The sequence below is a fragment of the Podarcis erhardii genome (assembly GCF_964252035.2).
Source record: "Podarcis erhardii genome assembly, chromosome: Z".
NCBI classification, from domain to species: domain Eukaryota; kingdom Metazoa; phylum Chordata; class Lepidosauria; order Squamata; family Lacertidae; genus Podarcis; species Podarcis erhardii.
The window spans coordinates 4,206,145-4,232,428 of record NC_138504.1 but is presented as its reverse complement, the minus strand read 5'-3'; the positions used below and the strand labels follow the sequence as shown (position 1 = coordinate 4,232,428).

The 26,284-nt window shown below is 49.4% G+C and overlaps 1 protein-coding gene across 6 annotated transcripts in view; it reads right to left on the bottom strand.

The window, feature by feature from the left end:
* Positions 1-26,284, bottom strand: part of NLGN3 (neuroligin 3) — a 78,535-nt gene that overhangs the window by 16,263 nt on the left and 35,988 nt on the right. The window contains exons 2-5 of one of the 6 annotated variants that reach the window (XM_081848285.1): positions 13,751-14,462; positions 12,403-12,462; positions 5,321-5,383; positions 1,213-1,362 (exon numbers count right to left, since the gene is read on the bottom strand). In XM_081848285.1, coding sequence (XP_081704411.1) covers positions 1,213-1,362; positions 5,321-5,383; positions 12,403-12,462; positions 13,751-14,231 — 754 coding nt within the window. In that variant the 5' untranslated portion in view covers positions 14,232-14,462. The remainder of the gene's footprint in view (positions 1-1,212; positions 1,363-5,320; positions 5,384-12,402; positions 12,463-13,750; positions 14,463-26,284) is intronic. The other 5 variants (XM_081848288.1, XM_081848286.1, XM_081848289.1 and 2 more) reach the window with 5 other exon arrangements.

The window sequence follows — 26,284 nt, the reverse complement described above, 5'->3', positions numbered from 1 at the left end:
GAGTAAACACGTTTATTCAATATTTAACCGCAGATCAATATTTGCTCTGTGCTGTGTCAGGATGTGTAAATGAGAAAGAATTCCCAAGCAAGGGACCTAACGCCCTTTTGCACAGCCGACTGGCCACTGCCACAGCTTCTAGCTTGGAGAGAAATGGAGGGTCTGTGCTGGAGACACGTTGCCCGTGGAGAAATGCCCCCACGCCAGCTAGACAGCAGGTATGGGGCAGGGGACCTTCCTCCACCACACCTTCTCAACATGCCTTTGGCACGTAGGTGGAGCAGTTGGGCAGGGGTGGAAGAAGGCAAGAGGGTCCCCTGCCAAGGAAACATCATTGGGGCAATGTCTGCACCCCTCAAACATTTGGAATAAACACCTGGTCAGACATGCCCTTCCCACCCTTCACAGATATGTACACTGCCAGGAGGTGATGGTGTATTTATTAGTATCGAGGTTGCAAAATGCTCTGGCTGCTAGAAAATTAAGGGCGAGGCATTAGAAACAAACCAACCTAGAAGGGCGGGTGGGATGTTCTTTTGCTCCATCATGCACTAATTTATATGATGTCCCTTTTGTTCTGGAGAGGAAGTCTTATTTTAATTCCCCCCTTCTTTTCCTTATGCATATCATCTGATGGAATGTTCCTGGTGCAATGTGTTAAAATTGACCATATTTCTGTGGGTATCAGACTGCAATAGAGCTAAGGCTCTAAGCGATAAAAGGTTCAGTTCAATTCGCCAGGCCAGGTCCTGGGGTGGTGGGGGTCAGCATGAAGCATAGCATTTGGGGGGAAGGGGTGGCTACTGAGAAGAAGGCGGGTTTGAACAGTCTTGCTTGTATCCAGGCACCAGCTCCATGCAGAGCAGAACAGGACACTCCCTTCCTCATCCTTGCAAAGTTTGCTCCCAACATGGAAAGGAGCCTACGAGGATGTGATGGAGATAGGCAAGGACAACTTGCTGAATGGCTGTGGTTGTGGCCGTCCACCAATGTGGCTCTCACGGTGTCAAGAGAAGCCACATGGAAACCAGCATGCCTTTGGCCCAGCAGGGAAGTTGGGTCACCCAGATTCTGACCCACTCTGGTCTTGAAGGCACAGGTCGAAGCATCTCTGCCCATCTAGAAGGCTCATGACCTACTGCAGCACCTCTTTCCCCCCTGCCCCCCACAGCACCTCTGCCCCCCTGTGAAGCGGGCCCATTGGATCCATACCCAGCACTCCCACACGGTAGTTGAGGGTGATGACGATGACATTGCCGTAGCTGGCCAGCACGCTGCCGTCAATCATGTTGCCTGTGCCTTCCATGTATGAGCCGCCATGGATGTACACCATCACCGGCTTGGCCCCACTGTCTCGGATGTCTGCAAGGGGGAAAGCTAGAGACAGGAGTCCGACAGAACCACCTCCTCACCTCCAGCCTCATTGAGCCAATGGGGGGCAGCTCCTGGCACAGGGGTGTGGGGAAAGAGGCCCAGCCCGCCCACCTGCATTCAGAGAGACCACGGGCTGATGCTCAGCCCAATGACTTTTCCAGCAAGGCAGCCAGCATGAGAAAACCCTGAGGACTTGGCAGGATGCACAGCTCGGTTGAGTCTCAAACTGCTGCACTTCCAAAGCCAGACCCAGGATGGAATAGGGCCAGGGGCGGCCGGCGCAGGACCAGCGTTCCACCTTGTGAATAAACCATTGTGGTTTGCATTGCCTTCCCTGGGAGGGGGCATGGGGAGCCAGGAAGGGAAATGGGCAGCCCGCTCCCTCCCCCCAGATTTGTGTGATAAGAGGGTGATTTGAAAGGTGGGATGATTGGGGCCAATAAGGTCTCAGGGCCAGAGGGAGAGGACAGAAAGCAAACACCGCCTCTTCGCTCTGCCAGGGAACCAGCCCTTTCCACAGATGCTGCCAGAAAGGGCTTGCACCAGAGTGATCCCACCTTGCTCAGCCTCCATATTCCTCTCTCTCTCTCTCTCTCTCTCTCTCTCTGTGTGTGTGTGTGTGTATGTGGAGGGGTGGGGTGGGGTGGGGTGTGGGTGTTGCTCCTTAAAGACAACACATCCATCACAAGCAAGCTTTGTACTGGGAAGAGGCTTGGGAACGCCTCCTCCCAAAGAGCCCACCCATTCTGCTCTCATGGCCCCATTGCATCCACAACAGCTGTGCCTGACCCAGCTTCACGGAGCTGGACTCTACACCTGCCAAGGTGACCCACGGGCACCAGACCCCTCACTCCAACATGCACAGATCAAAGCGTCCTAACAGGGAGGCCTACATTGTGCAGGGCACACCAGGCATGGACAGAAGGGGGGAGGGGAGCTTTCTTTGAAATCCAATTGAGAGGCGATGCAATTGACTGAAGGAAGCCCTGTTCTCAGTAGCCACCTGTCCCCCCAAATAACAGCTCAGCGAGGACCCTTGTGGTTCTATATCCAGGTGCTTATTGCTGACGTTCTCAGCACAGCCACGAGGCAGCAGCCTTGGCAGAGGAGGGGAGAGCAGCACAGGGACTCAGAAAGAAGTGCACTGCCTAATTTAGTCTTTGTGTGGTAGAGGTCCCTGCATACGACTTTGGCCCAAACGGACTGGGCGGGTGGGGTGGGGGGGCCTTGCAGCCAAAGCAGGTCAAGTCCAGAAGCAGAAAGGTAGCAAACAAGACAAAAAGGACAAGGCGTCAGCATTGCTCCTGAAGGGTCCAGACCTCCAGAAGCTTCCAACACTCCATCCAGAGACTCATCATCAAATTCTGCCCCAAAAACCCAAACCAAGGCCTGAAGGTTGAGGTTGAGGGCTGGCCCTGGAGCAGCATCCTTGAGAATCCGCTAGGAAGATGGCGAGAATGCAGGAAACAGCCTTATCCTGAACCAGGCCACTGGTCCACCCTGACTGGCAGCAGCTCTCAGGTTTCAGGCAAGGGTTTCTCCCAGACCCACCACGAGATGGTAAGGATTGAACCCTGGACCTTCTCCAGGCAAAGAGGACGCTGTGCCACCAGGCATGGACCTCCAGCAGGAATTCACAACAAGCTCAAATGGAAGTTGCTGGCCTTCTGAGCTCTGAAACAAGTTCAGGTTATGGAGTCCTCCATTGCAGAAGAGAGGGAAGGGGAAGAAAGAAGAGTGTTGGCTCCTGGAATGGCTCTCCAAGTCCAGTCCCTGTTTGCTTTTCACAGAGGCTGCCCACCATCATGGGTGGCGAAGTTGCTCCATGGGGTTGGTGAAATACCTTATCACAGTGGTGTTTCATGAAGAACTCAGAATTTTGACCCCCTGCTGGGAAAAAAGGCAAGTCTGATAATCAGCTTCCAACATGGGTACAGCTGGGAGGAGGTCGAGTTCATCAGTCTGAAGTGAAGCCACAGGTCCTTGTCAACAGTGGGCATGATCTCAATGCCCACCCGCCCGCCCACCCACTTGCCTCCAATATATCATTGCAGCACCTCTGAAACCTTCCATGATGCAGAATGCTGTTCATGCCTGGTTTCCATTCTGCTGGTCTCTGGGGGTTACAGACACAGTCTTATGGTGGCTTCGCAGCCTCCAGCTGATGCCTCAGTGCCCTGATCAGGGTGGTGGAAACAGTTGGGAAGTTACCACCTAGAAGGAAACACATAATGCTCCCCAAAGCATTATGAACCCATACGGGGGGAAAGCCAGGAGAGGCGTCTGAAAAATGGTTGAACGTCTCTTGACATTTTCAACGTACTCAAAGAGTGAACCAATACAATGGGGCTTACATTGTCCCCCCAGCATGGTAGCTGTTTTGTAAAATTTGGTGCCCATCAAGGAAGACAAGCTTATCCCTTGATTGATTATGGTTCAGGAGTGGTGAGTGGTAGGCTGAGTTACCATGTGCTCTTTCAAAGGACTACACCACAAGGTATGCAATGGTATCCAACTTGAGCCTTTCAGATGCTGTGGACTTAAATTCCCACCAGTCCCAACCAGCAGAGCCAATGACCAGGCATAACACCTGTAGGGCACCACCCTGGCTACAGTCTCCCAGACTGGCAACCATTCTGTGGTTATTGCACGGCATCTGGGGAAATGTCAGATGGCTACTTGCGACTGTTGGTTCCAAGTTTAGTAGCTTCGGCTGTTGAAAGGTGGCTGCACACACACGCAATTAATTCATGAGTGAGTTCTTCATTGCAATGAATCTGCCAGTGCCCCAAAGTGGTGCACATCTTGCAATTCAGGAGGGGGGCCTGGGATGGCCTGCTGCAGTCTCTGGCTTCTCCATCATCCACTGCATCTACCTGCCCTAAATATAGCCACTGCCTAAGGACAGCTTCATCCTCCACACCTGGGTGTTGGTGTGAGCATTCCATCTGCTGCAGAGCGATTTGACCTGGACCTTGGGCAGATGAAGGTCTGTCCCCATCCCCCCCCCCCCAGATTCTGCATCTCCTGATCGCTTTGTCTGCCCTCTCGGCAACGGGATGGCTGCGTCCTCAGGATGCCTGCCTGGGTGCAAAAAAGAACAAGTCTCTTTTCAGCAATTTTTTTTTGCAACAGTCAGGTGACAATGTCCTCCTGCCCCTGGCAGATGCACAGCTCCTTCTGACCAACATGAGAGAGGCTGTTTGTGCCAGAGGGACTCAATCCTGTTCCCCACCCCTCCGGGTATAGTTGCTTTGGGAAAAGATGCTGGCAGGCACAGCTGAGTGGAAGGCTACTCTCCCTCCTGGGGGTGGGGGGCAGGTGTCAAGTGTGTGAGAGAGAAACAGAGAGAAAGAGCTGTGAGAGACACGCATTGCTGGTTGCAGGGTGCACAGAGGTTCTTCAGACCTGAGCCTTCTCCTGCGACCACAATACATGCTCCCTGCAACAAGCCAGCAGGCAGCAGGCCTTTGGGAGACCAGACCTGCTGAGCAGGAAATCCAAAGGGGACACCTTTTTGTCCAAACAGGAGATTGGTGACAGCTGGTATGTAACATTTATCCCAGCTCACCATGCTACCCACATCGCCAAGTGAGACAAGGTGGGGTTGGGGATGGGGGCAGTGAGCAGGCTCCCATAAGCAACCACATGCCCAGATCTGGGTGCCCCTTCCATCTCCCTCCTTCACTGCCCCCTGCCTGCCCACCCTGCCCACCTCCCTGGAAGAGGAGGCCGAGGCTCAGAGAGCATCGCCACCATGCCCCTCCCATGCAGCTGCTCAGCACAAGGAGACAGAAAGACACACACACACAAAAAGAAAAAACCAGCGGGGACTTCCTGGGATGGCAGCAAATGAGGAGCGCGCATGAAAAGGAAAGCGTGAGAGAGAAAGAGAGAAAGAGAGCAGGTTCATGCAGCCACAGCCACCTGGCGCGCACACAAATACCTTCGTCTTCATCCCCGTCATTATCCGCTAAGTCCTCGCCCTGTTTCTTAGCGCTGGAGCCGCCTGGGGGGGACCAAACATGAAGGAGACAGAACAAAAAAAAGGGGGTGGGAGAAAATGAAGAGGAGGGTGGGGGGAAGGGAAGAAAAACAAAAAAGGAAGAAAAAGAGAAACAAAAGAAAAAAGAAACAAAAAGAGAATTCAAAAATAGCATGATTGCAGAGAAGGTGGCACGTTACCTGGGTAGCGCTTGGGCTCCACACTAAAAAGCATCTTTTTGCCCCCCACTCTCTCTGACCTCCAAAAGCAGCACTGGGGGGGGGGGAGCAGGGGCTGTCTGGAGCAGTTTCCCTTCCATTTCCAGGTGAGGCAAGAGGCTACTCACAGCAAGGGGAGAAGGGCAAGCAGGGACACCTCCTTCAGGGTGCTCACCTGCCTGCCCTCTTCCAGGCAGGGGATTCTGGAAGTCAGGCCCGAGGAATGCATGGGAAGAGAGGGGTTGATAGAACCCATGGGGACCCTCCACACTGCAGATTCAGGCCAGGTACCCGCCTGCTCCCTTCCTTATCCCATGGGGGACAGGGATGACTCCAGGACTGATGCCTGAGTTTTGGGAGGTACCAGTTCCCTAGGAAAAGTCAACAACCCTCAAGAGACCAGAGGGGAAGTTGTGGGGGAAGGAACTGCCACAGCTGCCTTTGCCTGGGGAGGCAGCAGTGTTGGGTGGATTTACGGGCAGCAGCATACGTGATCAGTGTATGCTTTGTGATCAGACTCAAGTCATCGGTTGCTTGCACATGGGTGCCAGTGAACAAGAAGTCCCTCACTTGCCCATTGCCAACCACGCTGTACATGCACAATTCCAGTGTGTGTTCGTGGGAGGGAAGGAGGGAGGGGAGGAAGAGGTGTGTGCGTGCACATTGGTGTGAGCATGCTCACATGCATGTGGCAGAGGCTGGTGGAACAGTGGGAAGTCCTAGCAAGGGACAGAGAGGAGCACCCCATCTTCCCCAGGTTCATGGGGATAAGAGGCTGTGTCCATCTCATCTGGCCAACAACTTGGTTGCTCATGGCAGTAGAGCCTTCTATGAACATACGAAGCTTCCTTGGAGTGTTGATGCACCAAGCCCAATATACCACCTACTCAGACTGGCAGCAGCTCTCCAGGGTATCAGGCACAGAGAGGGCGGGGGGGGGGGGGGGGGCTTTCCTGTCCACTTGTTTGATCTTTTCTACTGCAGTTGCCAAAGACTGGGACTTTCTGCATGCAATGCATAGATACAATATTCGCCACAGGGAGGGTTCATTTAACTTTCCATCACTTTGCAGGGTGGTGTTGTGGAGGAGGCAGGCAGATTGCTACTTTAGGAGAACTGCAGAGAGGTAGTTCAGCAAGTTACTTCTTTGCCTGGCAAATCACAGGATGGCTCCTAGCAAGTTCACACGCATGGCACCACGGACGCCTTTTATTCTCTAATGCCTGAGCATTCTTCATGCGCTCCAGAAAGCGTAAATGAGCCACTTGCTGAATCAAAGACATGTATTCTAGTATGAGTAGCCCTTTCATTTTTTTTTTAATCCCTTATTTTTCACTTCCCTTGTGAATGCACACTCCGGAAAGCCACCTAGCACAGACTACCTTTCTAGTTTCCCTTGTCTGAGGCCAGCTTGGTTTTCCAAATGTAGACAGCCAAGGGCTCTTTGCTTTGCAGGCCCATCACTGGCATGGCTGTCAGGAGACAGCTGGGAACAGAAACTTGGCTGTGTTCATCTTAAAAGTTATTGCTTGCTGGAAAACAGGCAAGCCAAAGGATATGCAGAGAGGGATCCATGGGCTCATGGAGCAGCCACAAGCAAAGACAAACCAGCATATTTTTACCCAGAAGAACTAGGTTATCAGTTCAGCTTGCAGGACCCATTATGCTGCTCCCCACCACTGCCTCTGGAAGACAGAAAACCCTGACCTTAACCACCCACACAAGAGCACAGGCTAACAGCCCCAGCCACCTAGCCCTATATCACAGAAGCAACGAGTGACTTTTGTCAATTTGTTTTTCCAAGTTTTCATTTTTGCAATGTTCAGTGCATTGGTATTTCCACATCAGTTTGCAAAAATCTTTGGGGGGAAAGTCCTCATTTATCCTAATGTATAGATTTTGCAAGCATTTCCCCCAATGCAACACATTTCTGCATGTTATTTCCAGAAATATATGCATTTTAATGCAGACTTGCCCTTAGTTTCTGCTTCCTTGTGCACCTTTCTTTTGGCTGGAGAACTGCATTTCAATATTTGGGAAAGCACAAACTTTGGAGGATAGCAGTGCTTTGGTTTGCACAGCGTCTTGGGAAGTATGAAGTACACAGGTTTGCTTTACAATGTGAACCAAACTGAATTTATCCCCTCCATTTCTACTCTGCACAGGTGTCACTGTGACTGAGCCACAATTCCCTGGTCAGAGGGGATCACCTGCCTACACACTTTGCAGCAAACCATTCTGATTTTCCAGGCTGCAGGCAAGCTAGTGGCAGAAAAAAAAATGGGCTACAGTTAAACTAGTGGCCCTGAGCATCACCATCTCTCTCTGGTCTGCTGCAACACAAATGGGCTCCCAATGCCCACCCCCACCCCGGCCAAAGCCGTTGGCAACCTGAAACACTTGCACCACCGTGCAAGGGAATCTGCGTAGAAAAGCGTGAGGCAGGGAGGTAAGAAAGACCCTGCAACGCTGGGGGGCAGGAGATAGGCTGGGGCCAGAACAAAGCCTTGCCTGGACTGAACAAAGCTCCCCTGTCTGCAGCCGCAGTTCAGATTCCAGGCCTGCTCTGTTGCCATGGAAACCAAGGCAGAAAGAGACTGCATTTCCCATCAAGGAGCACCAGAGTCCCTCCCGCCTTCCGCTCGCTCCTATAGGGACCTCCATCCTGCCGGGGCTGGGCACAACATCTACCCGTTTCCCCTCCTGTTGTCACCCCCCTCTCCCCTCAAAAGGAGCTGACTTTTGGAGACAAGAGGAATCCACGGGAGGTGGTAGCTCCTTGTTCCCGCCACCACTCCTCTCCCCGCATCCCCGCTTGCTGCACGCAGGATGTGGCAGCCTTTGGGGACCCCAGAAGGCCTAGACAATGCACTGCATCATTCCCAAGGCCAACTGCCGGCAGCAGAAAGAGAAAGGCACACTCACGCACCCAGGGACCAGTCTCTGCTGATGGGCTGCTGCTGCTGCTGCTGCTGCTGCTGCCGCCACGGAGAGCCAGGCAGAGATGGGAGATGAAGCTTCAGCTGCACCAGGCAGAGGAGACAGGCATGCAGGGGTGAAGGAGGGTAGACAAAAACCAGGGTCCTTGGCAAAAACTTCCCATGGCATCTTCAGCAGCAAAGCGTGGCCCAGAGAAACAGCCCTTTTATTTGCAAATGCAGTCAAGAGTTGTAAAGGACATGCCTCCCTATTGTGCTCCAGACTGGGGCCTCAGGAATGGCTCATTACCCCACTGCCCTTAACTCCCTCTGTGTGTGCAGGTGCATGTTTGCAGCAAAGGGTACTCACCCTCCTATGTACTTGCCAGCCCAGTCCTGAAAGAGGGCAGGGGAGGAGAATGGTGTCACCCGACAGCCCTGGGCATCTCATTGCCTTCATTGGCTAGCTGAGTTCCTTTCTCTGAAGTGGAGAATGCAGCCTCCGTCCCCCACACCCAGAGAGCGTGGGTGAGGAACAAGTAAAAATGATCCCAGTCATTAGAACATAACAGATCTCTCTACTTACAATCAGAATCAGAAGCATGAGTGTTTGTGTTTGAATGGAAGTGTGCAAGGCTATACTACTTGAAATGACCATCTTGGTTCCTTTGTTTGTGAATGGTGCACAATGGTGAGGCCCTCAACTTGAAATCTCACCACAGAGGAGCAAAAACTAAGCAATTCATCGAAATGACACAGAATCAGGGTTCATTCCAGTTTGCAGACTGATACTCAAGACTTGCATGTCTCTTAAATAATTTGAAGGTTGTTGTTGTTTCAAGTTAACTTTTACAGAGTAGTCAGGATGTAAGGACTAACAGCAAGGGACGCATGCAGCCTGCTTTAACCAAAGCCTTCTAAACAAGAGGCAAGAGAAATGCAAGATCTCATCTTGAAGAACAGTAAAGGCTGCTGCCAGTGGAATGAAGGGTTTAACACTTTCTCCCTGCATTGCAGTCCTGGTCAAAAACACCCCTCCCACAAGCTGCTGCCCAGGGCCACATTATTCCTGTAAAACAGAGAAGGACATAGACTCCAAAGTGGTAGTCAAGGGACATGGCCTCATGGATAACATTTCCGGCTGCTAGCTTCAGTCAAGTTTCTGCCCTTCCAGCACCAAAACCTCCAATGCAATTCTACTTCAGCATTAGTCAACAAAAAAGTTAACATTTCTGCAGATGAGCAATCCCCATCTCTTTCTCTCATTGGACTTCCTCTCAACAGACCTATAATCACAGAACCAAAGAACTGTAGAGTTGGAAGGGGCCCCAAGGGTTATCTCATCCAGCCCCCTGCAATGGAGGAATCAAAGAATCCCTGACAGATGGCCATCCAACCGCTGTTTAAAAACCTCCAATGAAGGAGAGACCACTGGCTTCCAAGGGAGTGGGTGCAACTGTCAAACAGCTCTTACAAGCTCATTCCAGCGAGTCTTTGAGCAAATATGGGAATGCTTGCCCAGCTTGAAACAGTGGACACACCTGCACAGGGGCACACTGGAAGCTGTACCAAAGGGCTGGCACACCTTTCTTCAATGGGGTCTCAGTATTCGTGGCTATGCCTCCAATTTCCCCAGGTGCAGGTGACCTGGGAACCTGGCTGGGCCCATCTGAGATCAACCCCCCTGGAGAAATGAGTGGAGTATTTCCACTGACACAGCTGTACTGGATATTTCAGTAGACTCAAGGATCCTGAAGGAGCCAAGTCTTGTTCTTCTGCAAAGTTTGTTTCCTAAGCTTGGCAAACTTGGATAGCAACCTGCTCCCTCCTCCATCTTTTCCTTCAAATCTTGCCTTAAAACCCACCTTTTCTTCAAAGTCTTCAAGCACAATCTCCTTGTTCCCATCCTAGGCTGAGTACACAGACGCTCACATCCACAGTGTACATTTAAAGAACTCTTAAACAACTTTAACAGCCCTGGCTTCCCCCAAAGAATCCCAGGAACTGTGGTTTGTTAAAGGCACTGGGAACTGTAGCTCTGCAAGGGGTCTCTCAACAACTCTCGGCACCCTTAGAAAACTAGAGTTCTCAGGATTCTTTGTGGGAAGCCATAATTGTTTAAAGTGATATCACAGTGCTTCAAATGTAACCCTGATATAATGTTACGTTCATTTCCCCACTTTAACTCATGCTCCTCCTTTGCTGAACATTACAACCACATCCTCCTTGGGGAAAGTGACCTGTTCTCCTATCCTTCGTGATGCACCATGCAAGTTCATTGCGCTGCAACAAAAACGAAGTGCACTTACATGCAGTTTGGGGGACTTTGACAACCTTCCAAGTGGTTTTCCCCTCTTCCACCACCCCAAGTGCTTTAGGTCTCTTGCCATGCATAGAAGGATATGAGCAGAGGACATTTCCAGGGAACTTCATTAGCTGTGGGGCTTCCACATTGACACCCTGGGGACTCAGTTGTGGAATAATGGAAATATATCTTGACAATATTTTTACTGTCGCATTATCCATCTGGAAGCTGCCGTTCCATTGCTAAAGCTGAGCCAAATGCTTGCCAAGGAAGAAGGGAACAGGGTGTGCAGGCCATTCTGGGGCTTTGTGGATCTATGCCAATTTGGCAAGTGCTTGGAAGACCAGAGATCACTCTGAGGGCCCGTGCTGGGAGCCCCTCCAGGCAGAGCTGGATCTCCCTTCCCTGCCAGCCAGCCTTTCCTTGCCCACTTCTGCACACCTGGAGTTAACAGGCCCAGCCAAGGAGCTTCAGGAGGTGAGCCAGAGCTTTGGAGTGGCCATGACAATGTGCCAGTGCTGGTCCCTTGAGAAGCAGCCCTGGTGCCCAGAGAGATGCTGTCTCAATAGCCGGGGCAGGCAGAAGCTGGCGAAGCAAAGTGAAGAGTCCGAAGAGGACCAGGGCAGGGTGAGGAATGAGAGCAAAGGCAGCTTGCCTTGTAAAGTACCAGCTGAGGAAGAGAAGGCCAAGCTCACCATGGCTCAGGTCAGGACCCCCTCTCAGAGGAGATGCACATGCTGCCTTACCCATCTCTGCCACGGCAGGAAGGAGGGGAGATAAGGAGGAAACCCACCCACCCCCAAAGCGAGGCGTGTTGAGAGGAGGGTCTCTTGGGGGAGCGCGTGAAAGAGAGGAAAGGCAGGGAGGGGGTTGCAGCTGGGTGCCCAGGTGTGTTTGGCAGCACAGCCCACCAAAGAAACTGGGGGGGGGGGGCAGCAGCTCTACACAGGATGCAATGCCAGGACAGAGATGGCACAGGGAACAAGGCAGTTCCTATGGCAACCAGAGCCAGTCACGTCCCCCTAGCCGCACACCCAACATACAAAGCTCGGGGCCTGGGGGGGGAATGCCAGTGGAGGGGGACAGACTCCATTTTGTATGGCCCTCTCCGCTTTGCTGCTATGCTGCCCACCCACCCCCATGCATGACATCCCTGGTCTGCTGCTGGAGAAGAAGCAGAACGGTTTTTCCAGAGACGGATGCTGTTGGGTGTTTCTCACAGCTCTGCCAGTGGGGAGGGCAAAGGGAACCCCCATATCTGAAGGCCCCTCCCCAGATGACAGGCAGCCCACACCTACAGGGCAGCTTTGCATCACTAGGAAGACCAGCCCTGATCAGAGTGGGAACAGCAAAGGGAGAGAGTGGGGTGTTCCAAGGGGGAGCCGCCTCCCTCCCAACAGAAGATGGACGGACAGAAAGACAGACAGATCCTCTCCCCTGTGAGCTCCAGAGGAGGGCCCTCCCCCTCCCTCCCAGAGAATGAGGAGGGGGGGAACGCTGCTGTGGATGGGGCAGGCCAGGCGCCCCCTCGCGCTCGCTCCCTCTCTCTTGCCTCTCTCTGCGCCCCTCTTGCCAGCCCCGCCCCCCCGGCTCGCTACCTACCTCCTTTCCTACATATTTTCTTGTTGGGTTTTCGGGCGCATTCCTTGGAAATCCGTTTTACTGTAAAATGAATAAAAGACTACAAAATAACAGGAGGCTCCAGCGGACGGCGCAGGCATGCAATCCAGCCTCATTGTAACCCCACCGGTCCCCCACCACCCACACCCTGTCCCCCCTCCACCCGCAGCCTTTCCCTCCCCCCACCCTTGGGACTGACCGCAGGAGGAATGAGAGGGGGAAACTCAGGGTGGGGGTTGCTGCTGCTCTGGGAGAAAAACTCTGGAGCCAAGAAAAAGTGAGCTGGGTGGGGAAGAGGGGAGGGCACGCTAAGCAGGAAGCTGCCACCTCACCCATGGGGGGGGAGGGGTCACCAGCCCTCCCCAGTGCTGCTCTGTACAGACAAAAGCCCCCCCCCCCCGCCCTGCCTTCCCCAATGTCTCTATGGCTGGGCTTCCCCTCCCCTTGTGGTGAGGCTGAAAAAAGGTCCTTTCCATGCTGTGCTACTTACGGTTGGAAGAAGGAGAACCCCCTGGAAAGGAAGGGTTAAAGGAGAAGGGCACCCAGCCTCACCACAAAGGGCCAGGCCCCCTTGCGCTCCCCCCCCCCATGCAAGCCCTTGTCACTAACAGTGGCACCAGAGAGAGCGGGAAGTCCTGTAACTCAGCCTTGGTTTCTGGGGAGTTTCAGAAGCAATGCTGTCCCAGCAAGAAAGAGAAAGAGAGAGAGAGAAAGTAGGAAAGGGAAGAGAGGGAGAAAAAGAGAGACAGTCCCTACTCCCTGCCCTCTGTAGAATAACAGCACATGAAACCTCAGAAAAGGTGTGGGGAGGGGGGAGAGAGAAAGAGAAAGAGAACAGGAAGGAGGGAAGGACAACCCCAAACCAAACTCGGGGCCGAACTTGGCCGAACCTGGGTGCCCGGGAACCAGCCACTCGCCATGAAGATCTGCAGTCAGCCAGAGAGTTTTCTTTGTTTTTGTTTTGTTGTTGTTATTGCAACACAAGAGAGGAGGCCGTGATGAGGATGAGGATGCCATGGCAGGAGAGGGGCATGATGGGCAGAGGCACAGCACATATGAGACAGAGAGAAAGGAGTGTACACGGCAGAGAGAGAGAGAGAGAGAGAGAGGGAACAGGGAGAAAAAATGTCAGCCAGGAGGAGGGCACAATGCAAGCAGCGTGGGCAGAGAGAAGCATCTCCACAAACAGACAGACATGCATTGGGCGGCCAGGGAGGGAGGAGCAGGAAGGGAAGGGGGTCAACGCTGGCATGCTGCAACCGCATGAGACCAACCACCGAGAAACAGAGAGCCGCCGCGTCTCCTGGAGGCAACCCCGCTGGGGACTCACCATCCTCAGTGGGGATGTAGATGTTGAGGTACAGGCAGTCCTCATTGGGGTCCTGGATGTAAGTGGCCACAATGTCCAGGTTCGAGGTGAACCAGATGGGCAGCATGATCTCGGGGACGGCTGTGTGGATGTTCTGCGGGCACACCGGGGAGAAGTGTGTGGCGTTGCGGATCCCCGACCAGGAGGGGGGTGGCTCGGGGGGCATGAACCGCTTCTCCCCAATGGGGGGCGCTGCGTAGGGGACCCCCAGGTACTGGTCCACGGGCCCCAGGATCTCGCTAGGCAGGGGCACCCGCACGCCCCGCAGCTTCCCATAGTGCGTGTTGACGGTGGGAGAGTACGCCTGGCTCTCCATCTGTACCACGGCTGAGGCGAAGCTGAGGATCCACAGCGCCAGGCGGGCCTCCCAGCCGGTGGCAACTTCGGTCACTTGCAGAAAGGGGGAAAGGAGCGGTGGGCCTCGGAGGAGTGACCACCACATGGTCTGGGGAGGGTAGCACCGGAAGCCAGGCCTCAAGCAGATTCTTGGGGCTCACAGAACCCCCATGGCAGAGAGGGAAGGTTTTCTGAGAGGGGGTGGGGGGTGCGTCGTCCAGAAGCAAGGCGGAACAAGGCAGGTGGCAGCCAGCGGGTTTGTCTTCAGAGTCCTCGGTGTGCCCACGATGACCTCTCCCTTTTGGCAGGTGCTGCAGCTCCTCCGGTGCTGATGGTTCTGCGAGGAGGAAGAAGAGGAGGACACACAGGAGTTCAATAGCCACGGCCTCATTGGGGGTGACATCAGGCACTAAACATGTGCTATATTCCAGCATATTTATAGAACTCGCTTTGAAGTCGTGTGGCAGCTCAAATACAATGCAGATATTAACTGTTAGGGGAAAATAAGTAAAACAGGGTAAGCTGCCATGTGAATGCAGCCTAAGATGCACTCTTGCTGATTATATCCCCAATCATTATACATTGCAGCGATGCCAACCTATCAGGAGGTCCATGCGCTACAATGAAAGAATTGGGACTTTAGCCTGGTGGCACCTAACATTTGGATCTCCCGGCTGCTTCATATCAGACAGGCACCAGACCCCCTCTACTGTCTTTTTTGCACCTTACTGAAGACTTTCCTTTTTTCAACAAGCCTTTTAAGTGGAGGCCCGTATTCTAGTCTGCAACCGCATTGGACTTTAAATGGCTTGTGTTTTCATTGTTGATGTTTTTATTGTTGCTTTTATAATTTTTTAAAATTGTTAATCGCTTTATAGAATCATAAGAGTTGGAAGGGACCCCCGAGGGCCCTTTGCTCCAATCCCCTGCAATGCAGGGATCTCAGCTAGATCATACATGAAAGGTGGCCAGCCAATGTCTGCTTTGAGATAAACGAAACAGAACAAGATAAATAAACAACGATAATTTATAGGATCCAGGTTGGGTGGTGAGCAACCTTTCAGAGAAACAAACTCTGCATGCCCCCCAAGGAGTATGCCCCCAGCTCCCTCCACCTACTGAGTGGAAAGGGCAGGGCAATTCTGCTCAGAGCAGCAGAGGTGTAGTCCAAACAGGTTGGCCTGGTCAAGCAGAACAACCCCTGCAATGGCCGGAGACCACACTACTGCTTTGCCAGCCCAACCTGCCCAGGTGCCTTGAGAAGCCTATTTATGGGGTTGGTCGGACCTATATAACTGTTGCCCCAGGCTTGGATCCTTCATCTGAGCAATGTAGCTGTGAGAGGAGGTGCTGAGCCAGGGGTAGGGAGCATTCCTTTGGGGCTTCAAGGGAACAATCAGGAGGTTAAAATGAGCTCCTGGTTGTTCCTTTGCTGGTCTATGGTGCACTCCCACCCACATATCAGCTGAAGGGTTATGGGAGGTCACAGAAGTGCAGGGGAAGCTGCTTCTCCCTTCCAGGACTGCTCCTTGAATTTCCAAGAAAACCAGAGGTCCAGGTGTTGCTGTGCTTTCAAGCCCGATTGCCAGGACTACAAAGTGCAGTGTGAGGCTGTTTTGAAAGCGTTTTGTAAATAGTCCACTAATAGATCATTCCACAGTCTGGCCCTAGCTAGTGGGAGAGACGGATTAGAATAAAAAAAGTAGAAGAGAGGCGTAGATGAAGCTCAGTGTTAAGGCTTCAGGTTTTTTTGGGTCAAAAAGATCACATTTTAAAGGTGAAAACAGAAGCATATAAGCAAAAGATTAAGGGTATAGCGACAAAGCATCAAGGTAACAAGTGAGTTAAGCAGCTGATTATGTGCAAAGCAGGGCAAAGATGTGAAGGCAGTTCCTCCTCAAAGTGTCCTAACAAATCCCAGGCTTGCAGGTAAATCAACCCAATAAGCTACAGAAACATATATGCAGGTGGAAAGTCAATAGGGGCGTGGGAGCTATTTTGCACAGAATGTCACATGTACAGTGACCTGTCTGCTGAACAGAAGTTGTGTGTGCTCAGTGAAATGAGCTTCTGGTCTTCAGGGAATGAGATTGCTCCTCCTGAGGCCACAAAGGGTGAACGACCTGGAGAAGCTGAGAGAGGCACAGAGGCTGTTGGGTGAGGCCTCTAGGGTTGTGATGGCTTGTGTCCGGCTTCCACAGTATGACAACTTCCTTGCTGCCATGGAAAACAAGTGTCTTGGTGAAGGAGAGCATCAACTCAGGTGAAGAAGTTATTATTCCTTAGCATAAGGAACTCATTCTTCGGGGAAGGGGAGCAAGTCGTTAGCATCTCATGCCAAGGGTTATCCTCCAGAGGCTGGAGTTTTCCTAGTAATGGAAGGAGCCCACCATTAGGGACACAGACAGCCTGTGTTTGTGATGGGTGTGCAGATTGCAACGTAACAGGCCTGCCCTAGTTGTAGATGTCCTAGGCGATCTAAACAGCCTGGTGGATAGTGCTCAGGAGTAGTGTGTGGTCATGGTCCATGTTAGGGCGTTGGGGAAATGCTAGTTGTGCTGTCCAGGAAGCAAAGTATACACTAGTGGCCAAAATTGTGGAAACCTTTTGGGGAAAGTGTATTTCTGAGGTTTGATGGCTCACCAACACCACTTTTTTGGAGTAATACCATAAAATTATATATCAATGGAAAGATATTTAATGAAGAATGTAATGCAGCAAGGTTTGTTCAATTATCTGTATCCTATCAAAAGTTATAGCCAAATAACCAGAAAAGGGAGGCACAACTTGCTTAGGTTGATATGCAGCAGCTTTCCTTCATTTGAATGTAGCCAATGAGTAGGAGTGTTTAGAGAGCCAATCAGGTGTTATGAGCCATCAAACCCTGGAAATACATTTTCACCAAAAGGTTTTCACGATTTTGGCCGCTAGAGCAGGCTGCTAGGTAGGAGGTTGGTAGCCAGAACCTTCAGGGTAGCTTTCTCAGAGTGCTTCTGGTGTTCATGTGCAGAACCAGCTAGACAGGCACAGAGATGCAGTCTCAAAGCATGGATGAGGTGGTGGCATCTGAGGGAGAGGTTAGGATTTGTTAGGTTACTGGGCAATGTGTTCAGATGAAATGGACCTGTGCAAAATAAGATGGGCTCCACTTGAACCAGGAGAGAGCCAGGCTGCTGTACTTAAAACCAATGGATTTTAAACTGATTGCAGAGGAAGGTTTGGAACAAATTATCCTCACCCACCCCCAGAATGAACATGAAAGGTTTTGATGCACCAGGCGCACCTGGAGGTACGGTCCGCAAACAAGAGGTAGCGATGGCCACCAAATCGGATGGCTTTAAAACAAGATCAGATAAGTCCATGGAGAATAAAGCTACCAGTGGCTGTTTGCCACAACAACTATATGTTCTCCCTCTACCATCATAGGTGGTATGCCTCTGAATACCAGCTGCTAGGATCCCAAGTGAGGAGAGTGCTGCTGTGCTCTGGTCCTGCTTGAAACCACTATATCAGAATCTCTGCTAGAACAGAGTCAAGGAAGCTATTAGAGGTAAGAAGACTTCCTTCAGAGAAGGGACATCTTGCCCAAGAGGGAACAAAAGGAATGTGGAATTTGGCAAAAAGAAATGGAGAGAGACAATAAGGAGTGCAAAGAAAGATTTCAAGGAGCATATGGCTAAAAATAAAGACTCACATCATAAAAATTATTTAGACACGTTAGTAGCAGGAGACGAGTTAGAGAGGTGGTTGGACCTTCGGGTGACACCAGAGTGAAAAGAGTGCTCAAGGAGGAAAAGGAGATTTTAGAGAAGCTGAATGAACTCTTTGCATCTGTCTCCACAGTGTAAAATGCACCCTTATTGACAAATTTTAAATTGACAAATCACTGGGTCCAGATGGCATTCACGCAAGAGTTATTTAAGAATTCAGATGTGAATTTGCTGCGCTTCTAACAAAACTTTGTATCTTGTCTTTAAGATCAGCTTCCGCACCTGAGAGAAGTGGCCAATTTAGCATCTGCTCTGGGAAACCGGAGGTATGCATTATTAACGATAGAATCATAAAAAACATAGAAGATCCACTGCACTGAAGCAGACCACTCTCACTAACCTTTTAGAGTTCTTTGATAGCTTCAATAAGCACATAGAGGTGATCCAGTCAACACTGTGTCCTCAGACTTTCAAAAAGCTTTTGATACACTACCTCACCTAAGACTCCTGAGTAAGCTTAGCAGTCATGGGACAAGAGGAGAAGTCCTCTTATGGATCAGTAACTACTTAAGCAAAATGAAGCACAGAGCAGGAATAAATGGTCATTTCTCCTAATGGGGGAATGTAAAATGCCAAGTCCCCTAAGGATCAATATTGGGACCTGTGCTTTTTAACTTCTTCCTAAATGATCCAGGGTTGGGGGTGAGCTATGAGGCGGCATATGTGCTTATGATACCAAATTGTTCAAAGAGGTGGGGTTTTTTGTTTTGTTTCTTGTTTTAACAAAGGGATTGTAAGGAGCTCCAAAATGACCTCTCCAAACTGTGTTGGCAGCAACATGGTAAATGCAGTTCCATGTAAACAAGGGTAAAATGGTCACAATGGGGCAACACAACCCCCCCAAGTTTGAACATACAGGCATACCTCCGCTTACATATCCCTCTGGATACGTAAACTTCAGGGTGCGAACACGGCAAACCCGGAAGTATTTTTCCGGGTTTCGCCCCGTGCGCATGAGCAGAAGTGCTCTACACGCCACACACATGCATAGAAGCAGTAAATGGTGCCACATGCATGCGCAGAAGCAGTCCTCTGGTTGCAAATTCCTCGGGATGCAGCCGGACCTCCAGAACGGATCCTGTTTGCAACCGGAGGTACCACTGTACTCTAATCAGGTGCACCAACTCCTGGGGTGGAGGGGTCTTTGACCCCTCAATATCTGCTGGCAGGGGGCCAGCCCTCCTCAATGTTGAGGGGGCAGAGGACGGCAAATGCAGTGCGGTTCAGTGGCTGACTCCTCCTGAGCACAAGAGAGGAAGCCCTGCCACACTGGGCTCTGCACTGGGCCTCCTCCCAATGTCATGTGTGCATGACATCATGCACATGCGACACAAGTCAGCCCCCCAGTCTTGGGCACGACACAAACGGTATCTGAACTGGTGGTGAATAAGCAGGATCTGGGGTGACCTTAAAGTCACAGTGGACAACATAGTAAATATGTTGGCCCAGTGTGTGGCACTTGCTTAAAAGAAATAGCATGTTTGGGATTATTAGGAAAGAGATTGAAAATAAGCTGCTGCACTTCTTGTAACTGCTTTTCTGGTTCCCGTCCAAACCGATTTGCTTAAAGGTGCATCAGAATTCTCTGTGTTCCTTGCTCCCCATTGTTACCTGGCTGCATGTTAAAGCCTTTGAAGAGCTCTGTCGTTAAACCAATGTCTATTTGTTTAACAAATATGCCACTTTTCACAGAACTCACTTCTGAGTAGAAAGGTTTAGAATTACCCTGTAAGATTCTTTTAAAAAAGATTCTCAGTTCCTCAATGAAAGCATGAGGAACAGTAGTATTAACACCCCACTCAAATACCTTTCATTAAAAAAAATCTCCACCTTTCCCTCTCCATCATTATCTGGCTGCATGCTTAAGGCTTTGAATAGTTCTTAAACCAATCTATCTGTTTAACAAATATGCCACTTTCTCAGAAGTAAGTTGCACAGAATTCAGTGGCACTTCGTTTTTCATAGGCAGGTATGGGGCAGCAGAGCAGAGATCAATGAAGACATTTTCAAGCTTGGCAGATCGGAGCTCAACAGAACTGAGATTGCTAACAATGTTTTTTGTGATGGGCTGAGAGGTACCTCTAATGCAGGGGTCCCCAAACTAAGGCCCGCGGGCCAAATAAGGCCTGCAGGACTCATTTATCCGGCCCACAGCGACCCTCACCGCTTGCTGCCGCCGCCCGCTCTTACTGCCTGCTGTGCTGCGGAAATAGCTTGTGCTCCTCCGACCCGGAAGTGTGCCAGAAATAGCGTGTGCACATGCATATGGGCATGCGCTCCCCCACCCTCTGGCCCACTGCGTGATTGGTGCTGGAGGCACCGGCCCGAGGCTTGGTAAGTTTGCTGACCCCTGCTCTAATGCAAACTGCATGACAAAAAAACCACAAGCGTTAGCTGAGCACAGACAAGAAACAAGCCCCATCCCCAGCTGGGAATCACAAGTGGGGAGAGGTGCTGTTGCACAGAGGTCCTGCTTTCACACCTCCCATTAGGACATTTGATTGGCCACTGTGAAGTCCTCTTTGGCTGTGATGCAACAGGGCCCTTGTTACGTTCTTATGGCAGTCACGAAGGCCTAAAAACTTTCCCTGCTGACTTTCCTTAAGCAATTTCAGTAGTCTAATTCAGCATCTCTCATGGCTCAGTGGTCTCAGCTCACACATAACAGTAAGTTATGGCTCATTAAACCATGATTTTGTACTATGTGTGGACACTGCTCAGTGGCCTAACCATGGTTTGTTTACTGCCAACAGATGTGACCTGAAGCTGTGGCTTCTTGTTTGCTTATGAACATTGTTCTGCTTTAACTATGACTTAGTGTTACAGGAGAACCCAGCACCCTTCCTTTAACCATGGTTTGTTTGGTGCACCACCCCAGATGCTCACCAAGCTACAAAGTTCACAAGGCAAGAGTTGGCCGGAAAACAAAACAAACTCTAGGGAAACAAGCCATGGTTTGTTTGACCATCTAGTTTCTTAAAGAAGCCAGGCCTTAGTTTTATGAGCAAACCAGGGGTAGTTTCCAACGGTGCTCAGAATAGACCCATTTAAAACAAGTTTTTAGTGTTTGATGTTGTATTGTGTTTTTATCATTTTTTGGGGGGAGCTACCCAGGGTAGCTGGGGCAACCCAGTCAAATGGGCGGCATATAAATAATAAGCTGTTATTACTATTGTAATGCATGTAAGTTAGTCATGTCCATTAATTTAAACAAGTTTACAGTGGTACCTCGGGTTACATACACTTCAGGTTACAGACGCTTCAGGTTACAGACTCCTTTAACCCAGAAATAGTACCTCGGGTTAAGAACTTTGCTTCAGGATGAGAACAGAAATTGCTTGGCAGCGGCGGGAGGCCCCATTAGCTAAAGTGGTGCTTCAGGTTAAGAACAGTTTCAGGTTAAGAACGGAGCTCCAGAATGAATTAAGTTCTTAACCCAAGGTACCACTGTATTCTGAGTAGAACTTGCACTGGATACAACCCCAGGGCACTGCTTCTTATTCCGCCTGAGAGTCTATTGCTTTTATTTAAAAATATGTATAGATCACTGTTGATCAGAACACTTTCAAGGCAACCTGCACACAAATAAAAATGCAACTTTTAAACAGTGATAAAAGAAAATGCAATACAAAACTTTCAAAACAACCACAACACTGATATAACCAGGAACAGCACGTACATATCTAGCATGGAAACAAAAGACACTTTTAGCAAATCCGTCAAGCAAAAGGAGTACAGTAAAGCAAAGGGAATAACACTTGTGAGAACAAGTGGCTATTCAAGGCCATTCTAAAATCCTGAAATGTGGCAACTTTACGCAGGTCAGCTAGAAGCAAATTCCAGAGCTGTGGGGTCAAAAAGCCTTCCTATTCCTCTCTGTAAAATGCTTTGAGAGAGACTTGACCTGAAAAGCAACAAGCAATTAACTGGAGTCAATCAATCAATGAACGAATGACCCAGGGGCAAGAGAGATGTATTCTGTACATGCTCATATGCCTTCAGCATAACTCTGTAAGTTTCAGGGCTAATCCTGCCAGCTGAAACAAAACAAATTCCTTCCAGTAGCACCTTAAAGACCAACTAAGTCAGTTCTTGGTATGAGCTTTCGTGACTATGGCAGACCAACACGGCTACCTATCTGTAACCTGCCAGCTGAGTTTAAGCCACTATCCAAAGTTTTGCACTAGGCAGAGTTTGCAATGTGTTTGCATGGTTCGCAATGCGACGCATGGTTCGCGCCAACAAAAGTGAATCCATGGGGACTCAAAAGGAAAGCACCGAGGGCTGGAGGGGTCTGACACAACCACAGCTCAGAGCCCCCACAAAAGCAGCTCCTGGTGGGTTCCTACATATCTTATTACCTTGCCTCTAAGTTTTGCACATGGAGGGGTCTCTCCCTAACACACTGTTCTGATCATTATTCCCCTGGACCATTTTTACCGAACAAACAGCTTTAGTTACAGGTAGGTAGCTGTGCTGCTCTGCCGTATTCGAAACAAAATTAAAAAAATTTCCTTCCAGTTGCACCTTAGAGACCAACTAAGTTTGTCACTGGTATGAGCTTTCGTATGCATGCACACTTCTTCAGAAAGCTCATACCAATAACAAACTTAGTTGGTCTCTAAGGTGCTACTGGAAGGATTTTTTTGTTTTGTTTTTGTTTAAACAGCTTTAGTTTTCCACAAGGCTAATGCAATTTAAGCACTTGACTGGCTTCACTCAGGTGTCTGAAGGTACAATTAGCATCCTTAACTTCACCTTGGAACCAGCCCAGTACCTCCTTGTGTAGCACCCTGCTTGTGGTTAACGCTTAGCTGGAATGAAATATTCAACGCAGCAATAGAGAAATTAAAATAGTAATTTATTTGTCAGACAAATAAATAAGAGGCACAGTGGTACATGGTTACCAAGCTCTGGCCTGGCCTCCTGCCATTCTGGCCAGCACTTATATTCCCTTAATCCAGCCCCCTTTGCTCCTCCTGTGGCTGCCTCTGTCCAATCAGCCTGGTTGAAATTCCTATTGGCTGTTTGCTAGAGCCAATCACAAAAGATACACCCACAAAAGATACACCCACTTCCTTGCCCTTATATGGGAGACAAAGAGCTATATATAAATGACAAATAAGTAATAATATATCTTACATGGAATCTTAATTACCAGCTCACCTCTTGCCCTTCTTGCCCTATTGCCTTCTAAAACAAATGGTTTAATCTTACATTTTATGTTCAACAGATGTCAAGGATCTTGAGTTTCACATCAACATTGAAAGATTTCCTTCATTTAATGTTTCTAAACAAAATGCCTGACAACTATATATCAAGACTGCCCGGATGGCGTCTTCTGTCTGGCAAGGGGGGGGCTGGTGGCTGACTTAATTTCAGGATAAATACAACTCTTACAACCATATGAAATAAGAATCTAGCATTCCTTAAATCCTTTGCATAATTACATTTAAGCCAATATATTTAAGCTAATATATTTCATACATTTATCATAGGTAGCCTCTTAAAAGAATAAAGCTTCTCAAAGTGAAAAGGAAGGAACTCAATAAAACACAGCTTTTAAAAGAAGCCTCTTTAGTTTGCACCTCCCCCTTTCCCCCTCCTCTCCAGCCTCAAAATAAAATAGGAAGAAGCTGCTTCTTCTGCCAAGCCAGTTGCCTTTCCAACATTTAACACATTTTAACCTTTTTTAACTCTCTCAGTTTAAGAAACAGCTTTAGAAGAGACTTCCCCAAAAATGTTCTCTTTCCAGCTAAATGTTTCTCCCCATTGCTCCTGGCCTTTTAACCTTAGAAAGAAGATCTGGCTCATTTTACTGGGAGGCACTTTAGTATTATCTTTCCCCATTCCTAATGGTGTTTTCTCAGCCTTGGGGCAGCATATGTAATTCTCCCTTTTTTATGACTTTGAGAATTGTTTTTCTACTATAAATCAATGGGGCCCTTCTTGTCTTAGGAGGAAAAACATCTTGCCAAGGTTCTTTTAGGCAGCTGGTCTTTTGCCTGGCATGAAACATTTGAAAATCCTTTTTTTTTTTTAAGCTCATTTTTAAATACAAGCCTTGATTGAAATATATAGAAGCTTTGATAAACATGCAGGCTTATGATTAGATGCCTCATTCCCCCCTTTCAAGCTCAAGGACCTTCATCCCAAGTGTCCTTGATAGCTTGACCTTCATCATATTCCTGAGGTAAAGCTCTGTATAGGGCCATGATATGAGGTAGAGTTTCATTTGAAACCATCTTGCTAATTGTACTTCTAAAACATGAAATGATACATGGCATCATACATAAAACCAATACTACTACTGTCAAGAAAAACAAGCAAGACAATAGTATCCCTTTGAGTCCTGTGACATTAGGTAACCAATTGGTGAGCCATCCCATATCCCATCCTTCCCATGTTTGTACTGGGACATGTGCTATATTCTCCATCTTTGTGGCCAACACACGGATTGCCTCACCATTATCAGAAATGTTAAAGCAACAGGCATTCCCTGTCAAATTCAAGACTCCACATAGGCCTCCCTGCCTGGCAAGTACATAATCCATTCCCATTTTCAGCTGCAAAATGGCGGCTCTACTTTCATCCAACTGTTGTGCAATAAGTCTCAAACTCTGGGCCGTTGCATTGGTTACAAGTTCCACTACTGCTTGCAATCGAATTATTCTGTTTAGATTATAAATAGGATCCCGTGCCCCTTGTATGAGCTCACCAGGATTCCAGGAGGCAGGATCATAATAGGCTATAATGCGCTCTGGCGGCCAATCATCAGTACCGCTCCAACTTTGGGTACTTCCTCCTGCTATATGAGAAATATCAGCATTCCTTCGTGTTCGCCTGGCCGAACTAGTGGGCATAATCCACATTGGTGGTAATACCCAACCCAAGAAACAAGTCCCACTCCATTTGGAAGGGAGTTTCTTGTATGCCCATTCTCCACATATCCACCACAACCATCGGGTCTGAGGTTTTTGGTACGGGGAATACAGAAGGCGAAATACCAAAAGGGGTAGAGAGTTCACAGTGCAGTATGTTAGATTGCCTTCTTCTGTCACAGTTATGTTCCACACCACTTTCCATGCATGAATAAAAGGAGGTGCACAGGGCAAGGCATTCCGAGTTCGATAGGTAGTACCGTGTGCCCAGGTATGACTATTCTTCTTATAATCCCAAGTATAGTGACAATGAGAAGAGCCTATCATGGGAGAATCAGCTGCATCTGATGATTTATGTACACAGAATTCCCCTTGTACAGGTATAACTCGTAATGGTTTAGTTGAGTTCCATCCGGGGAAATTCTGTATTTCAGTTTGGTGTGGCATTTCGCTTACCATACCAATAGCATCTAATGGTATCGGTAATAAGGGCATACCTCCCTCTGAATCATCTGGCCCAAGAGAGCAAACAAGGCAATTGGTCCTATTTGCAACATTAGCTACCATTTCAGCTAAACCTACCCACATATTGTGGTCATGGCTGAATCCATATTTAGCCAATTTGGTCAGATTCAAGGACCCTTCCCCTTCCCAAGGGATCAGGATTAATAAAATCATGTTGATGTCTAGTATATGCATTCCTTCCACAAAAGATTACCTTATTGTGATAGCAAATAATTATTAGCCCCAATATAATTCCCCCAGTGACAGAAATGGGGAACCACCAAGACCAAAACATATATCCCGAGGATCCCCAATGAGTAATATCTCTGATAATTGTTCCACAAGGGGGGGGGGCAGTCAATCAATTGTATTAGAGAATCTTTCCGTTCACAGTCGCTGGTTCAGACGCTCCTCAAGCTTCAGGCGTGCGCAGGTCAGCCAGCTTCCAGGTTGTGGCTGCAGCAGGCCGGTCGTCAAATGTTGCCCGTGACCTAGCCCGTTCCCGGTAGGGCTAGATACAGGGGTTTTTGGAGAGAGTTAGTTTTAAAGGATTAGAGGGGTCACCTTTGCACGTCCAACTGCCTTCAGACTTCTTCAAACGAGAGTGATGAATCCAGGGGGTCACCTCAGCTACCTTCACCGCTGTTGGAGTAGAGAGCAAGACGGTGTAAGGTCCACGCCACTTAGGTGCAAGTGGATCACGTTTCCACTCTTTCACCCATACGCTATCGCCAGCCTGGAACTGATGAATCGGCTCGGCAATGCTGCACGGCGTACGCTCGAGGGCCCACCTGTTAAGAGAAACAAAAACACGGGAGAGAGATTGCACTTGTTCCTGTGTCACATGATCTCCTATTTGTTTAAGGTCAGCTGGAATATCCTGAACAAAGGAGGGCGGTCTCCCATACAGGAGCTCAAAAGGTGACAACTTAAGTCTTTTTGTGGGTGCACACCGAACACGAAACAGTGTTATGGGTAACACATCTACCCATCCCAATCCCGTT